Below are 19218 nucleotides of genomic sequence, written 5' to 3'. Positions count from 1 at the left end.
AAAGGTATTATGCCTTCTACACTGTCATATGGTATTTGCCTAGATAGCAGGGATAGAAATTACTCTTAGTAAAGTGTATCAATAAATCATTCATTTAAACCTGAAAAAAAAAATTCCATTACATTTAAATTGTTTTCACCTGTTTCCAGTCCTGGTTTTGTCATATTTGCTAAAGACTGTGTATGTCAAAGGAGGGGATCCCAAGGGAATGACTGTCCTAATGTAGATTTCATCATCTCCAGGGGCAGAGAGAAGAGGCTTGTGGAAGGAATCTGAGGTGATACTTGAAGATTATTAGTTGGGGAAATTGACAATGAGGAACAGTTTCTAAGGCTTTTTTCCCAACCAAACTCTCATTCTGCTCTGTAAAGTTTAGCACTGGAGAGCAAGTCCAGAGTATGTTTCCTTCAGGGTCTTAAGCTTGGAAAAATTACAACATAACTACCCTAAGGGTCTCTCTTTAGACACAGGGGGTATTGCATCAGAAGAGTCAATGACCAAAAACTGTCATTACTCTCTTAGAAATGGGATCTCATCTCTAGAGGATAGCATCCTAGCCCAACCCTATTCAACACCAAAGGATCTGTAAATCAGGCCACAAGTTCAAAGCATATTTGAAAGACATTTGGGGTAATCATAAACATGATAATATGATATTTATGTCACACTTTAAGATGTGCAAAGCATTTTACACACATTATTTCATTTGAGCTTCACAACAATCCTGTAAGGTAGGTGCTATAGTTATTATCCCCATTTTACAGATGAGAAAAATCAACGTAAGACTCTAAGTGGTTTGCAGGTAGCCCCACAGCTATTAAGGAGAGGTAGCATTTAAACTCAGGCCTTATTTACTCTAAGTCTAGAACTCTTTCCCATATGCCAAGTTGGAACAGGGTATTTGAATCCTTTGCCTAGAGATGGTCAGCCACTATAGTGACAGGAAAAAAAGCAGCAATCAGAATAGGCAAGGCATGGTTTGAAACTTTTAGAACAAATTAGAATTGAAGCTAAAAAATTAAGGTGGGGGGGTTCAGAAAAAGGAATGACATCTAGATTTGGGAAAACTTTCTTGTTGCTACTAACTTTCTGTGTGACCTTGGATAAGTCACATTATCCTTTCTCAACTTCAGTTTATTTATAAAATAAGGGTTTGAGGCTAGACCAATTTTTCAAAAGTGTTGGGGTGGGGGGCGGAATGACCTGCAATCCAAATATGGGCAGGCCACATGAATTTAATAATATGATTATTTACATCCAGCTTCAGTTATAATTATTAATTAATTAATCTAGACCTATTAGTTTGATATCTGCTGGTAACCAGACAGTTAGTCACTACTGACTTTCTAGTTTGTGTATATTAGCTAATTATATGACTAGGCAATGGGGTTAAGTGACCTGCCCATGGTCACACAGCTAGTAAGTATTATGTGTCTGAGGCTGGGTTTGAACTCAGCTCCTCCTCACTCCAAGGCCAGTGCTCTATCTACTGCACACCTAGCTGCCCCAAAATAGTATGCTTTGATCTATATTCAAATTCCATAGTTTTTGTTTTGTTTTGGCTAGGCTATGCGGTTAAGTGACCTGCCCAGGGTCACACAGCTAGTAAGTGTTATGTATCTGAGGCTGAATTTGAACTCAGGTCCTCCTGACTCCAAGGCTAGAGATCTATCCACTGCGCCACCTAGCTGCCCTGTTCACAACCTCATATACTCCTTTGACAATCTAGTGAAATTTATGGAACTCTTTTCTGAATAATGTTTTTAAATGCATAAAATAAAATGCATAGGATCACAAAGGGGAACAATTATGTTAAAATGCACTTAAGAATTTCTTTTAAAAACAAGTTCATGAACCTCAGGTTAAGAACTCATGCTCTAGTGTTACTATGGAACCAGATAGGATTAGAAACCACAAAAGGACAGGTACACTATAAGATGCTTGGTAAAAGAATCAAGTCTGCACATATATAACTTATATCAGATTGATTGCCATCTTGGGGAGGGAGGATGGCAGAAAGGGAGAAAAAATTTGGAGCTCAAAAGCTTATAAAAAATGAATATTGAAAACTAAAAAAAAAAGAATCCTATCAAAAAAAAAGAGAAGAAAGTCTTTTGAACAAGAGACAAGCAGATTCTATTCAATAAACATTTATTAAGGGTCTATTATGTGCAGGGTACCATACTAGGTATTGGTGATAAAGAGATCTGTCAGAGACCCTTTTCACAAAATATGATAAATGTAAAGGGAATCTAGCCAAAGTGCTATCAGGCTTTTCAAGAAAAAGTATTTCAACTACAAGAGAGTTCAAAGAAGATTTCATGGAAGAGGTAATAATTGAGTTGGACCTTGAATGAAAGGAGTCATTTCAGCAAATGGAGACGAGAAAAAGGAATCCATCACAGATATGGGGAATAGAATGATCAAAGGCACAAAAACAGGAGAGGGCAGAAGGAGAAAGAGGGAAATTCAACAATCACTCACCAGTTATTTATTAAAAGCTTGTTGCTGTTGTTCAGTTATTTCACACTCTTTGTGACCCCTTGGAGTCTTCTTGGCAAAGATATTAGAGTGGCGTGCCATTTTCCTTGGCCAGCTCATTTTACAGATGAGGAATTAAGGCAAACAGGGTTAAGTGACTTGCCCAGGGTCACATAGCTAGTAAGTGTCTGAGGCCAGATTTGAACTCAGGAAGATGGGTCTTCTTGACGCCAGGCCTGGTACTCTATCCACTGCACCACCTAGCTGCCCCTATTAAAAGCTTACTAGTCCTGTTTTACTAAAGCATAGAGAATGGAAAGTAAAGTGTGTAAGATAAGGCTGAACAGGTAGATTAGTCAATGAAGTGAATCAATGAAATGAAAGAATGAAAAATTATTTATTAAGTGTTTATTATATGCCAATCACTGTGCTAAATGCTAAGGTTACAAATAGAAAGTAAACACAGTCACTCCCTGTTTTCAAAGAGCTTGCATTCTAATGGAGGAGATAACACATTTGTTGTCTTACAGTTTCAGCTGCAAGTCATGTGGTCTTTTGGTCCTTAGGGGACCTACCCTTGTTCCCCAACACTATCCCACAGAGCCTCCTCCCTATGCTGAGTAAGCTCCTATGGGCACCTCAGGGCAATTATGACCTACTTGTGATACCACAGGTGCCAATGGAGAAATTCCCTCCTCCCATACCCACTCCTTATCCGGCCCCCAGATCACCTTCTGACTATGGCAGAGGCTCCTCGACGGGCAGGCTCTATAATCAGAAGCAGTGAGTGAGAGCCCTACCTATGATTCCCCTTCTTCATTTTGGGTGGGACAGAGTAACAGGATAAACAGGTATAGCTGAGTTGTGCCTACATTTCAGATCCCATTACATTTTCTTTACCCTCAAACCCACTGCTCTTCTGAATTTCCCTGTTGCTGTCCATCCTTCCAGTTCCCCAAGTTCACAATCTCAATGTCACCTTCAATTCCTCTTATATTCCACATATCCAATCAGTTGCCAAATACTACCCCTTCTACCTCCACCACATCTCTAGTATCTCTCCCCTTCTTTCTGCCCATACAGCCACCACCCTGGTTTAAGCTCTAATCACTTCTCACCTGGACTGTTGGACTAGCCTTCCAATTGCTCTCCCTGCCAAAGGCTCTCTTTAATCTGATCCTCTTACACAGAGCTGCCAAAGTGATTTTCTTAAAGACCAGATCTGACCACATCACTCCGCTACTCAACAAACATCTATGGCTCCCTGTCGCCTTTCAAATATGATTTCATCTTAATCTCATCCTGTTTAAATTTCTACTTTGGGGTAAGCTTTATAATGTATATAATTATTAGCATAGTAGTATATCCACGTAATTTATAAATATCCATGCAATTTATAAATGTACAAATAAATATAAATTTATAAATATATAATGTATAAATAAATATACATATAAATATAAGTACATATATTGGGAATACATGCTTAAATTTTTTTTTAAATGATGGTGCATGATAAAAAAAAGTTTGGAGACTATTGGACTAGAAGTGCAGAATGAGACATATATTTTCAGACATAAGTAACATGTTGATTTTGTTTTGCCTGACTATACTTATTTGCTACAAGAAAGAGCTTTTATTTATTAGGAGCGGGATGAGTTAGTGGTTAGTCATAGGGATACATGTGAAATTAAAAAGTATTTATAAAACACTAAAAATATACAAGAAGAAGACAAAAAGTTCAGAAAGGAATACAAATAGGGCAATGTTGTTACTACCTTAGAACATTTAATATACACTTTTTCTTTCTTTTTTTAAAATTAATTTATTTTTAATTATCAACAATCACTTCCACAAGCTTTTGAGTTTTAAATTTTTCTCCCCCTTCCCTCCCCACCTCCCTCCCCAAGTCAGTGTGCAATCTCATATAGGCTATACATATACATTCCTATTAAACATATTTTCACATTGGTAATGTTGTGAGTAAGAATTAGAACCAATAGGAGGAACCACCAAAAAGAGGAAACAAAACACAACAGAAGAAAAAAAATAGCAAATAGTATGCTTCAATCTGCATTCAGACTCCATAGTTTTTTCTTTGGATATGGATAGCATTTTCCATTATAAGACCTTTAGAGATGCCTTAGATCCTCGTAATATATACACTTTTTAAAAGCAATCTGTGCAGCTCATGGTATCATGTTAAAAACCTCTTTTGTTTTTGTCTGAAATGTTTGTTGATGATTAAGTTCATAATCAAAAAAGAAAAAAAGAATGTAAGTTGCTTGGTTCTGATTATGATGGGCCTTGAATGGCGTGATCAGGTAGTTGCTTACCAAATAAAGAATAATGATTGGAAAGCTAATACTAGAGTGAATAGGCAAGAGCTATAAAGGAGGGGCTCTCTTATAAAAGCCAGAAAGAGCAGAGAATTTGGAGAAAGGAGAACCAGAAGGATTTGCTGGCTACCATAATAATGCGCGTTGACTGATCAAATTCGCCTGTCTTCCAATATTTCATTGGATGAGTGATGGTGGTTGGTCAGATACCCTAAAACACTTAATTTTCATAGCCACCCTCTCCAGCCCAGTTGATAAAATCACCAAAGGGCTGGTAACACAATGTGTTCAGTAGGGTACATACACACGTTTACGTTGCTTCCCCTTTATGAATTGTGAAGACCTGGTCCTTGATGGAATTAGACAACAACTGGCTAGCAGCAAACCAGAGATGGGCCAAACTCTTCCTGGCCATTAGAAAAGAAAGACCCATTCTTTAAGGAGAGACAACTGAAGAAAAAGGGTAGGGGGCTCCCCATGGTGCCCCAGATTCCAGTTGCTTTGGCTAGTATATGTTGCCTCTCTGCATGCATCACTATCAGTGTACCTGTAGAGGTATATGCTCATTCTCCCCATTGATGTTGTGATATTGTGGGAGAATGTCCTGAGATTATAAAGGGAATACTTTATAGCAATTGTTCTTACTACACAGCCTCAGTAAAAAACAAAAGAAACAAAACAAAACAAAACAAAAAAACCTCTGCTGCTAATTGTGTTTGCTAGCTGATTATTAAAGGTAAACAGAAAGGTGAAGGCTTATGAACTGTACGGTTATCCCTTCCACATTGTGGGGGTTTGGCACACAGTGGCCCTGCAATCTGGAAAATTCTGTGTAAAATCTTTTGGCCCTCCCTTCGTACCAGAGAAGATGTCTGAATTTTTTTCTATTTGGGGGTGTTTACACTACCTTATTGCAAAATTTGGGTTAAGTATTTGGTCATAGGCTCTATGTTGTCTGCTAGCCCTCACATGTCATCTGTGGCTTCCATAAAATTCCCCAAAAATTCCCATTTAATTTCTTATGCCAACTCATGATATATGGAAACCAAGATGGAGAAAGTCATGATGTGGAAGAGATAACTGTAGTTTTAGGAGTTTAGACCCACAGTGTACCTTGAGACTAGGGTAGTGGTTACCCTCCGAGGACCCAACATATAAGTTGGGGAGGTATCCCAGAAGCGGTACTACATGTATATTCTTCAGATCTGTCATTATTTATAAAGCAAAATGTTCCATTGCACTATGCTATTATAAATTATGCTGCTACATGCATAAACTATATCAAATTGCTTGCTTTCTCAATGAGGGAAGAAGGAAAGAAAGGAGTAAAAGAATTTGAAACTCAAAATTTTAAAAAATAAATGTTAAAAAGTTTTACATTTAATTGGAAAAATAAAATATTTAAAGTGGTAAAAACAAATAAATAAACAATGCTGCTATGAATGTTTTTGTACGGACAAATCCTTTCTTTTTTCCCTTGTCAATGATATCTTTAGGGTAATCCCAGAAGTAGAACATCTAGGTTAAAGTATATGACTACTTTTGTAGCCATATTACTTTCCAAAAAGAATGCACCAATTCAAGATCCCACCTGCAGATACTAGTAGATGCTTGTTTCTCCATAGCCCCTCCAGTAAAGTGGTTATCAAAGTCCTTTTAATTTACATTTCCCTGATTAATGTCTAATTCCTTCCCTACCTGACTCTTTAAATACTTGAACCTTGTTAAATCCAAATCTTCTCTTTTCTAGACTAAAAAGTCCCAGGCTTTTTTTTTGTTTTATTTGTTTTATTTTCCAACAAATCCTGGTATAGCATGATGTTTAGTTTGCTCCTCATATTATCCCCCTCTTCTGGATGTATGTCCCTTCCTAAAATGTGGTGCCCAAAACTGAACTGAGTATTACTCCAAGTGCAGCCCTACAAGGACAGAGTATTTTTTTCACCTCTCTTCTGCATTCTAGTATAATGTCCTGAGAGCTTCTTTCAGTCACTAAAATCTACTCTTCCCCATGGTCCCAAACATAGTTCTCTTCATCTTCCCTAAGGTTCCACTTTCCATCATCTTGGCCTTTGTCTTGCCACTAGATTTTGATGATTCTGGAGGAGAAAGTGAGACCGACAATTTTACAAAGCTCTGTGTCCCTTAAATCCACTTCATTCAAAAATCAAGGCATCATGATGTTACATGATGAGGTCCTCTTCAGGAGCAAAGGACAACAACAACTTTCCACACATACAGTGGTGCTCAGATTTCCAAATCATCAGCCAATCATTTGCCCACCATTAACAGATCTAGTACCCCACCACAAACTCAGCCACCCCAAGCATAGCTATCCACCAAAAGTCTGAAAACCACCTATCTCCTCAATGCACCTCCATCTCAGTGCCCAACATTGGTCTCTGGGCTCTGCTACTACAGTGGGATTTCTCTTCTGTGGGCCTCATGAAAGTGAGGCTTCGAGAGGTAAAGAAGGTAAAGCCTAGGATCACACCACTTGTAAACAGCAGCACCTCCCCCTAACCCCTGTAGTTTCCCTCCCTTACTACACTAGGATGAAATTTAATTCTTTGTTTTGGTTTCTTGACTCAGCATTTCTCATCCAAACTCATTCTTCTTGGGGATGCTATATTTTTGTTTTCAGCTCCAGAATTCTCTGTTTTCCAAAGATTTCCACAGTCAATTGCAGACCCTGGCTGATGCTTTGGAAACTGAGGAATGATTTTCTTCCCCTTTTTGGGACAGGGAGGGAATGTGTAAAAACTGAATCTATTTACACGTTGACTTAAAAGATTTACCAAAACGCTTTATCTCATTTGACTTCCATGACAAGCCAGTTATATCATTACTCATATTTTACAGATGTGGAGACTCAGGTCAGAAAGGTTATGAGACTTGCCTAGATTCACAGATCTGGAAGGAACCTTAGAAATCATCTAGTCTAACCCCTTCATTTTATGAATACAGAAACCAAAATGCAGGGACTTTGACTGCTCCATGGTCATACAAATATTAAGAAGCAAAGCCAGAATTCTGGAATATTCTAAATCTTCATCCAATCTTCTTGTTGGTACCCTTTGTAGTGCCTCCCCCAAAAAAAGCCAAGTCACATTTCTCCTTTTTTGTCATTTTTTGGCATAGATTAATTTTACTCTAATTGAAATACTTTTAGGGCAAACTATACAGTTAAGACATCTTAGCACTAGTCCAGATTTTATTGTTGTTGTTATGCCAAAACTCATGACCATCAACAAAAACATTCAGGCACACAATCATATTCAATGGACATTTATTTGTTAGGTACCTACTATCTACAAGGCAGTATAAGGCAGTGTCTCTGCCCTAAGGAAGATTATATTCTACTGGTGGAATACTTGTGGAAATGATCATTTAGAGACAGAAAAAAGAAAACAAGAGAGAAGAGAGAAAAAGAGAGAAGGCAAGAACAAAACAATTGTCAAATGCAAAATTGTTATTTACAATTAATTTTTAACATGTATATTAACTTTGGCAAGTTAGTAATATCTGGTGTGTTTCCTTTTCTCCCATGAAATTTCTTCAAAAATACACTTCAAAGTACCCTTCAAAAAGTACACTTTTCCAAATTTTGTTGCTGTTATCATCTATAAAATACATGGTTCTATGTTCATATTGTTCTGACTCTGCTTTCTTGATGCTGTATCATTTAGCTAAGGAAAGTGCTCAAGCCAGGCTTTCCAGTTGCTGGTACCCTTCCCCCAACATTCCATATTTATTTTGTACATATCCGGTCTTTAGTTATCTGTGTTACACACCTCCAGTAGAATGTAAGTTCCTTGAAGGTAGATACTAGATCACTTACACTTGTATCACTTGTCTTTTGTATTTGGGTGACAGAACACAGTGCTTGTCTTTTGGTTTTCATCCGTTATTCTCCTTTGCCAGATTATTATCTATGCCATGCCCACTAAGAGAGAGCATGGCCCTTTTTCTCTTCCCTCAACATTCTCTCACATGACCTTATCAGCAACCATGGATATAATTACCATCACTATGCAGATAATTCCTAAATCCTAGTCTCCCTCCTGAGCTCTAGTACCATATCACAAACTGCCTAATAAACATTTCAAACTTGATATCCTATAGAGATTATAGATGTCTCAAATTCAACACTTCCAAAAAGAACTCATTGTCCTTCCTCCCAAATCCATCCTTCTTCCAAACTCTCTTATTACTGTCAGAGGCACCACCATCCTTCTTACCCTGAGGTCAACCTCACTCTCCTCCTCACTCTTACTCACCCCATATAACCAATCAGTTGCCAAATTTTGTCATTTCTACCTCCACAACATCTCTTGGATAAGCCCCTTTCTCTCTACCCGACAGTTGAGGCTCTCCTTCCTTCTTGCCTGGCTGATCGCAATACCATTTTATTTGGTCTCCCTACCTCAAGTCTTTCCCAATTCCAATCCATCCTCCCCACAGCCACCAAAATATTTTTCTAAAGTTTATTGGGTAAGATAAGGTCCCCCTACACAATGAACTCTAGAGATTCTCCTCTAAGACCAAATATAAACACCACTGAGCATTTTAAGCTGTTCAGAACCTCGATCATTCCCATTGTTTTCTCTTTCAACCATATTGACCTATTCCCCATTCCTCACACAAGTCTCCTTCTCTCTCTCCAACCCTTTGCACTGGATGTTCCCCAAACCTGAAATCCTCTCTTTCCACACCAACTCTTCTTGGAATCCCTGGTTCAGCTACGGAGGGCAACCTTTCTTGGTGCCCCCAGCTGCTAGTGCCTTCCCCTCCAAGGTAACCTTATATTTGATGTGTGTATGCATACATTACCTCATCCACTAAAATATAAATTCCTTGAACATGGGGATTGTTTTGTTTTTGTCTTGGTATCCCCAAAGATTTAGCCCAGTACCTGACACAGAGTAGGCATTTAATGCTTATTGCCTTATTGATGCAGATATTGGCTCACTGTAGAAAGTGGCATGGTTTAGAGAGAGTGTTGTGCCTGAAGTCAGAAAGACCTGAGTTCAAATCTGGCCTCAGATACTTACAAGCTTCGTGGCCCTGGGCAAGTCACTTAACCTATGTCTGCCTCCAGTTTTCTAAACTGTAAAATGGGGATAATAATAGCACCTACCTTCCAGGGTTGTTGTGAAGATCAAATAAGATATTGTTTGTAAAGTGCTTAATACAATGCCTGGCACATAGTAGGCTTGTTTCCTTCCTTTTTTGGTGGGGGGAGGGGGAAAGCAATGGAGGTTAAGTGGCTTGCCCAGGGTCACACAGCTAGGAAGTGTTGAACTCAGGTTCTCCTGACTCCAGGGCCAAAGCTCTGGCCACTGCATCACCTAGCTGCCCCCTTCTTCCTTCCTTTTTAAAGATCCTAATATGTTCATCTCACCAACAGAATGGCTAGAATACCAGACAATATGTCCATGGGGCAAAAGAGGAAGGAGACACTTTACAGGGCTGGAAAAGCAGTAGGATAATAGTGTGGAGGGAATTACAATTTTCATATTACTCTACATCATATGTGTAATGAATATACTAATAGATTAGATTTTTCATATTTGCCTCTTTTGGCTTGTGAGTTAAAAGCTTACAATGAAGCTTGAAATGATCAATCAGACTTTGACAATGCTCACAATCACTGCCTGTGTACCTGTAGTGAAGCGAATCAAATATTGTAGAACCTGTTCCTGTCAAAGAACTCTGGTCCTGTGACCCTCCAAGTAACCAAAGACCCCTAAAGACTTGAACAACGCCGTTCCCACAGAACTTCAGGACACCTGTACCTTAGCATTGTGGGATTTGTGGACTGGTCCTGGGAAACAGCTCTGTCCCTAGAAATTATTTGTAATCCACCTTCCCCCTTCCGTTCCCATTGTGATTTATATATATAATCTCTGTCTCCACTTCAGCAAGGTGGAATTCTAATCAGGAGAATTCCCGATTAGAAAATCTGTTCCTCATAATGAAACTAACTAACTAAATGGCTACCTGATTACTGGCACTTTGTCCCTGGCCTGCTATATCTTCATTCTCAGGCTAGAGAGGGGCTCAGTAACATCCTGTTAACAATATTAAGTGAATCCGTCCAGTCAGTGAGGAGAAGAAGTATAAATCACAACTAGTTCAGTGGAGTCCCTGCTGATGCTAAGGGAAGGTTGCTGCATCTTAGGAGCAATATAGTTCGTAAGAGGAGGCCTAGAGGCAGAAAGACAATACCAGCAGGGATGAATACCAGCGGGTAGAAAGCAACTGGTAAAGTGATGGGAAATCTGAACTAAAAGAAAGGGGAGGTTGCGGTGGGAAAGGAATTTGTAAGGTCGTAGGACCATACATTTAAGAGAGACTTTAGCGGTCATTTAGTCCAATGTCCTAATTTTATATATGAGGAAACTGAGATCCACAGAGGTTAAGTGCTTTAATGCCCAAGGTCATAGAGAGAAAGAGAGTAGAGAGAGAGAGAATATTAAAGCCTAGATTCTAACCAGAATTCTAACCTTTAAAAGTGAATCTTGTTAAGGGAAATTCTAAGTCCTAAATTAAACAAAACAAAACAAAACAAAACAAAACAAAACAGGAAGGCAAATCGAAGGTCAGCATAGAAGGGAGCTGGGGCTGAGGCTTGACATTGAAGAATGTCAAGTGAGAAGGGGAGGTCTGAGCAGTGAAAGTTTGGGCATCGCAGCAGTTCCAAACCAAACTGCACCAGTAGAGACAAGCTGAGGGCATCACAGCAACAATTCTAGAGCCATCGCGTGGATACAGCGTTTAGCTAGTAGAAAAGCCCGTCAACGTGCAAGTTAACTAAGTCTCTTCCCAGCATCCCTGCAAGGCGGCTGGGGTTGCTTCATCCCCATTCAGCAAGTAGCAAGGAACCTGAAGATACCCTGAAAACCACCTGGCTCACCAGTGGCAGAGTCCCTGAAAGGGAATCCAGATATTCTGGCCCCCTTAGCCCCCGCGGACTATTCTCTTTGAGTAAAGGGGGAAAGAAAAGACTGAGCTACCTACCGCCGGGGTGAGGCCAAATACCTGAGGGAAGAGAGTTGGAAGCTGGGTCTCGGTAGGAGTTAGCTCTCTCTTCCCCCAGAGAAAGAGGGGTCAGCGCTCCCGTCCTTCCCACCTAGGCGCACACTTTCCCAGCCCATTCCCCCCACGCTTATTGCACAGTCCCAGCCCCCGGGGCTACTTACTCCGATACAAGGGGTTCCCGTTGACCTCGCCTGATGCCACCAGCTCCAGATAGAGAGTCCAGAGTCCCACGAACACCACGGCAAGAGCCAGCAGCAGCCGGAAGCGCCTTCGCAGAAGCTTGACTGGGCGCAGTAGGAGCAAGAGCAGCGCGGGCCGGGGGCTCCCCATGGCGCTGCGCCGTAGCAGCAGCAGCCGCCGCTGCCGCCCGCGCGGACTGCTTCCCACCCAGTTCCAGCCCCCGGGCCCGGCCCAGCGCCCCAGGCGCACGGAGCCCCAGCCCAGCTTCTCAGGACGCCACGGCCGCCTACCCCGGCAGTTCTCCAGCAGAGCGCCACCTCATGCTCCCGGCGTTAGCCGGGGGACAGCGCTCTGGTGGTCTGCCTGGTTGGGCTAGGGCCGATCGCCTGGGCTAGCTCTCTCTCCTGGAGCAGTTTGCCGGCTCCTCCCCCGACTGTCCTTAAGCTCAGCTCAGCTTGTCCTCTGCGCTACACACCCTCTCGTCTTCTCCCCCACCCCTTACAAACACACACACACTCACAAACATACACGGCTTCTGAAGGATTTCCCGGGTGCTAACCCTCCTCTCTTCTCCAAATCCCCCCCCCCAATTCCTTCCCTTTCCTCTCTCCCTAGTACCTCCCGCCCTACCTGTCCCGCCCCCTGCCCGCCTCTCCTTCCCCCCCACCCCCAATTGGCACCTCTCCCTGCCTCTGCCCGAGTTCACAGGTGGGCTCCGCCCCCGAGAAGTTGCTCTCGGAGGGAGGAAAGAAATAAAGTCACTCTCTGGCAACCACTGATGGGAGGACCAGAGAGTTGGAGCGCGGATGGAGAAATGATGATGGAGGAGGAGAAAAGTTGTGAGGTCAATGAGCTGCACAAGGAAGACTTATACTGTGGCTGGGGGTGGGGTTGCGGGGCGGCGAGGTTGGTCACAGTTTTGCAGTCAAGGTCTCCAAGCTGGAATCCAACTAGTAGTTTTCCCTATGGGATGGAAAGAAGAGAGACGGATGTTGGAGGATGGGGAAAAATCTTAAAGCCGGAGGAGACCTCATGAGATCATCTGTTCCAACCCCCTGCCTTCAGCCAGCTGTGGTATTATTATACCTTTTTTTTTTAACAGATGATGTAGTTAAGTCTAAGAAATATTAAATAATTTGCCCAAGGTTACATTTGACAAGTGGTGGAGGAAATGAGAATCTTACTTCCCAACCTCCTAGTGCACTGGTCTTGTTACTACACCACTCTGCCTTACTTAGGAAAAAATAAATAAAATGCTGACCTAAAGGGGGTGAAGGAGAACAGCCTGGGGCACTGCACAGAAAAGTAGAAAGATCAAAACATTTCTGTGCTTTTATATTAAGTGAATAACATACAAATTACCTGACTGTACTGGGCATGGAGAATACAAAGAAAGTGCTTGTAATAGCACAAATGAGCACTTGTAATAGTTTCTGGCATCCATCCCTTTGAATTCCCATTGCCACTACTCTAGTCAGGCTCTAGTGGCTTTCCCACTTGACTATTGCAGTAGTCTACTAATTGACTTCCCTCCAGTCTTGCCTCCCTCCATTCCATTCTATCCTAAACATAACTGTCAGGTGAATCTTCCAGAAATGCTGATTTGCTTTGTTACCCGTACTGAAAAATTCTCAGTTCTCTGAAAGATAAAAATCCAAACTCTTTAGGTTGGCTATGGAGGATCTGCAGAGACTGGCCCCTCTATAACTTTCTCCAAACTCTTCTCCCAATATCTTCCTCAGCATAAATCTTTACTCTAGTAAAACTAATCCATACCTTTACTCAGCAGCTCCCATGCTCTCCTCTCTCTTTCCTTGGAGATCTAGCTCAAGCCTCCTTCTCTTCATGCAGCCTCCCTCATCTGCCCTAATATCCAATGTTTCCTCTGTGCCTCCTTGTAACTCAGTACTTAAGATTTCTCCGATCATTCCTTGCTCAGCATATGCTTCTTCATATCACCATTTATCACTCCAGGCCTATGCTGCTCTCCTCAGAATTGTTGCTGTCAGGGTGGCTTTGGCAGTAATGGCTAGGTGGATAGAGCACTGCGCTTGGAATCAGGAAGACTTATCTTCCTGAGTTCAAATCCAGCCTCAGACAGTTACTAGCCATGTGACTCTGGGCAAGTCATTTAACTCTGTTTGCCTCAGTTTTCTCATCTGTAAAATGAGTTGGAGAAGGAAATGGCAAACCACTTATCTTTGCTAAAATACACACATATACGGGGGCAGCTAGGTGGCGCAGTGAATAGAGCATCAGCCCTGGATTCAGGAGGACCTGAGTTCAAATCAGGCCTCAGACACATAACACTTACTAGCTGTGTGACCCTGGGCAAGTCACTTAACCCCATTGCCTAGCAAAAAATAAAATAAAATACACACACACACAGAATGGGGTCACTTAGAGTTGGACCCAACTAAACCACAAATACTCCTAGTTTATAAATCCCCAAAGTAATCGTGTTTTATACCCAGAACCTAACAAAGCATATAAAATATATGTGTGTGTGTGTGTGTATATATATATATATATGTATATATATATATATATATATGTTTGTTGTAAATGTTTGTCAATGTTAATAATAGGGCTAAGAATTATCCCAGCACTTATCCACAGAATCTTGGAGTTAGAAATTAGGTCGAGGTCCTCTGGGAATTCCCTTCTACAACTTTCAAGAGAAATAATCATCCAACCGCAATGTAACAACCTCCAATGTAAAGAATCTTTCTGGCAGCTAGGTGGCACAGTAGATAGATTGCTGGGCCTGGAGTCACACTTACCTTCATGAGTTCAAATCCAGCCTCAGACACTTACTAGCTGGGTGACCTCAGGCAAGTCATTTAACCCTGATTACCTCAGTTTCCCCACGTGTAAAATGATCTAGAGAAGGAAATGGGAATCCACTCCAATATCTTTAACAAGAAAACCCCAAATGGGGTTACAAAAAGTCACACACTACTGAAAACAACTAAACCACAAGGGTAGAGAACTCAATCATTACCTCCCCATGTGGATAATTTGGATCCATTTTATTGTTAAGGAGTTTTTCCTTATGGTGAGCTGAAAAGTCATTCTACAAATTCTACCCAGGGCCTGTAGTTCTACCCTAGGATGTCAAGCAAAATGTGTAATTCTTCTTCCAGGTGATAACCCATCAAATATTTAAATAGTTATCCATTTGCCCTTGCATCTTCTCTACATTCCCCTAGCAGAATTCCCTAGGAAAATGGCACCCTAAAATTCCAAAGAAGTGCACTTTTTTCAGTTAATCTTCAGAGCCAAAAGGCTGCAATGTCAATGGCTCATACAAGTCTAGCCTTGTCAAATGGTAAATGACCATTGTTCCTATACATAGGCTCTCTCTGATACAAGATAGACAGATCCCGATTTCAGACTGACTATGTTCCAGATGGTTGTCATGGATGAAAAAAAGGTAGTATCTCTATAACCCAATTCTATCCCTGAAGCTTGACTATCTATATTCAACCAACCAATCAAAATTGTTTTGAGCACTTATTACTGTGTTTAAAGCACTGTAAGGAACACAAATAAGCATATGACATAGTTTGTATCCTCAAGGAGCTTTCAGTCTAGTTGAGGGAAAAGAAGTATGTACACACGATAACTATCAATATGTCTATTGCGCAAATGCCAAAGGAATTATACTGGCAATGAGTTGCACAGAACATAATGTAGTAAATCACTATGGGCTAAGATTAAGAAATGTAATAAATTGTCTTCTCCAACTGCAGCTAGAGACTATGATAGTTCCTCTTCATAAAGGTTTTGTTTTTGTACTTCCTTTCGTCCTTAACTTAATCTTAACGCATAACAAGACTTCTACTGCAGAATGAGTCAGATCTTTTCAGAATGAAAGATCTTTGCAACCCTGGCTTTTGGGACATAATTGTCCCCCTGTCCTTGTCCCATGTGCCTCTCCTGTACTAATATCACCCCGGGTGGAGGGAGGGAGTTTGAGACATATGTCCCCTGAAGTATGCCTCCACTTTCCTGGTTTTACACTATTTGCGTCAAGTCTTTATTTCTGGTTGATTGGTCAGTGCTGAAAACAAGGGAGGCTTTGGAATGTAAGCCCTTTCTCAAATCAGTTAAAGAGCTCACAGTTGCTTTCACCCTAGAGCGGCAGCAAGTGGCTAAAGAATATTGGAGGCTCTCTACCTTGCTACTTTGATGTTTTGACTGCCAGTTGCTATGGTGATTTTGCTTAGATTCTTGTTCTCTTGGATCCTTCAGCTTCAGGTAATTGCTTATTGTCATGCCTCACAGGGTCATCTTGCACATCTGAGCCTGAAAGGAAAAATGATACCCATTGTGATGTTTATAATGCTCTGGGCTCTGGCATAGCAAGGTTGTATCAACAATATCAACAGAAGGTGAACATGCACACAAGGTCCAACCCCCCATTAAGAGATGATCCATTATAACTTCTTAAGGAAGGTCCAGTTGAGGCCCCTAGGTTTACCTGACAAGGCAATTTGGTATTTGGAAAGAACACTTGATTTTTAATCAGATTTGTGTTTGAATTTTGGTTCTGCTGCTTACTGTCCATATGACCCTGAGCAAATCTTCCTCTCTCTGGATCTTATCTGCAAAATGATGAACATTCTGGGTGATAAAAAACAGAGCTAGGTAGCATAGAGTATAGAACCTGGAGTCAGGTAGACCTGAGTTTGAATCCTGTTTCAGACACTTGCTAGCTGTGTGACCGTGGACAAGTCACTTAATCTATCTGTCCCTCACTTTTGGTGGGTGTAAAGTGAGTATAATAAAGGCACCTACCTCACAGCATTGTTGAGAATCAAATGAGTGACGGTACATAAAGTGCTTTGCAAACCTTAAAGCACTATATAAATGCCAGCTATTATTAATATGAGAAGATTTGACTGGGTGATCTCCAAGTTCCTTGCTATCTCTAAATACTATGATGCTACAGGTGGTATGGGACAAGGTTGGCCTCAGATAATTGGAGGGATCTAAAAAAGAAAGGGGGATCAATGGCACTTAAGGATACCAGTAGGATACCTTCCTCTACAGTAGTTTCTGTTTTATAGCACTCCTATGTGGTATTGAGAAGATGTCTGAAAAACACCCTGAATTCAATGCAACCAGTGCTCATGTTATCCTCACATCTCCCTAAAATTATTATTTTTGCTTCAGGATCTAGAGACATGGTAGTTTGTGGAACAGGGAAGGGAGGAAAAGAGGGAGGAAGCATTTATATAGCACCTGTTATAACACCAGGCACTGTGTTGTTTTCACAAATCTTTTCTCATTTGATCTTCACAATAATCCTGCAAGGTAGGTGCTATTATCATCCCCATTTCAGTTGATGAAAACTGAGGCAAACACAGGTTGAATGAGTTGCCTGGGGTTATATCCCTAGGTCTGAGGGCCAGATATCAACATGGGTTTTTTCTAATTCTAGGTCCAGCTGCACCAGCAGAAGAAGGACAGGGAATTGCAAGAGTTTTATATGGGTCTTGACTTTCCACTTTGCCTTTTCTTTGCCTTTGAGAGAAAACCTTGATATGAGTCTCTGAAAAATTCAGCAGCTAATAAAAGCGGAGAGACCTATCTACCTTCTGGCATTCATTCCGTTTCCTCTTGCTTTCACTATGCTAAGTCTGGACAGAGAGCTTAGCCCTGGTACTCTATTCCCTTTCCACAAGTACAAGAGGAGATTCAGAAGTAGTAAGGCAGCATGCTTCTGTAGATACGCTAAAAAAAAAATTTACGCATACATTTTCAATATGTTAAATAAACTATGGCAGTATAAAATGTTGATTACCTGTTTGAAATGTGGAGTAAAATGTAAAGGGATTTCATTTACAAATTTTTTACTAACATTTATTTTCTCTCTCCTACCACCTCACCAAAAGAAAAGGTAACAAATACAACAAACTTCCACAATGGCTATGTTCAAAAATATATGTTTCATTGACAATCTTGAGTCCATTTCTTCTCTGTCAGGAGATGGGTAGTATTCTTCACCATCTGTTCTCTGGTCCTCAGACCTCCTTGGTCATTGCATTGATTGGAGTTCTTAAGTCTTTCAATGTTACTTGTCTTTACAATGTTGTTGTAATATTATCATTTAATTTCCTCATTCATTCTGCATCAGTTCATATAAGCCTTCCCAGGCTTCTCTGAAACCACCTCTTTTTTTTTTCCCCAATATCCTGCAACTGGTATAATGGACCACTCAGAGCCAGAGGGTTTAAACAAGCTGTCCTTTTATTAAAATCATTCCAGTACCCTCAGGTAAAAGCAATTCTCAATAATATTTTAAAACACTTCAGAGGATAAAAACAAATAAAAATATCTAGCAAGAAGGCTTTTAAAAGAAGTCATCGAGGAGGTTCCTGGGGGTCTCATAAGCTCCCCGCCAAAGTCTTAAAAACCACTTTTATAATCTTCTTGGCCAAAGGGCCCATACCTCAGCCCCAGATCAGTCCACCTGAGAGAAATGTTTCCCCAACTACCCCAGGTCAGCATCACAACTTACAACAGTCACTAGAACCATGGGATTGTTTGGGGTTAACTCACACCTCACCAGTTCACTGGCCACAACAACATTCATGTACTGTAATTTGTTCAGCCATTCACAAATTGATGGGCACCTCCTTGGATTCTGCTTATTTGCCACTAAAATAGAGCTGCTATAAATATTTGTGCACATATGGATCTTTTCCCCCTTTCTTTGATCTCTTTGGGGTGCAGGTTTAGTAGTGGTATAGCCAAGTCACTTGAGGAATATTTTGGGGCAAACTTTCAAACTGATTTTCAGAATGGCTGAACCAATTCATTCACAATGTCACTAATAGTGTATTAGTGTACCTATTTACCCACAGCCCCTCCAATATTTGTCATTTTCCTTGTCTGTGAGTTTTGCCAATCTGATAAATATGAAGCAGATGCTTAGAGTTGCCTTAATGTGCAGTTCTCTAATTATTGGTGATTTGCAGCATTTTTTCATATATTTGTTGATAGTGTGAATTTCTTCCTTTAAAAACTGACTGTTTGTATCTTTAGGCCATTAGTCAACTGGAGACTAGCTCTTACTTTTGTAAATTTGAATCCTTTCCTTATAAATGTTGGAAGTAAGCCCTTTAATATAAAAACTTGCTGCAAAGCTATCCCTTCTAATTTT

General features: G+C 40.8%; 1 protein-coding gene across 1 annotated transcript in view; it reads right to left on the bottom strand.

The window, feature by feature from the left end:
* The window catches only part of B4GALNT3 (beta-1,4-N-acetyl-galactosaminyltransferase 3), a 148668-nt gene extending 136065 nt beyond the window's left edge, over positions 1 to 12603 (bottom strand). Inside the window, exon 1 of the mRNA XM_021001551.2 lies at positions 12026 to 12603. Within this exon, the coding sequence (XP_020857210.1) occupies positions 12026 to 12194 (169 nt within the window). The 5' untranslated portion in view covers positions 12195 to 12603. The remainder of the gene's footprint in view (positions 1 to 12025) is intronic.
* Between the last annotated feature and the right edge of the window lie 6615 nt (positions 12604 to 19218).

The sequence above is a fragment of the Phascolarctos cinereus genome, unplaced genomic scaffold (genome assembly GCF_003287225.1).
Source record: "Phascolarctos cinereus isolate Bilbo 61053 unplaced genomic scaffold, phaCin_HiC Scaffold_1;HRSCAF=81, whole genome shotgun sequence".
NCBI lineage: Eukaryota > Metazoa > Chordata > Mammalia > Diprotodontia > Phascolarctidae > Phascolarctos > Phascolarctos cinereus.
Note: the sequence above shows the minus strand (reverse complement) of the source record. Positions and strands in the feature narration are given on the sequence as shown.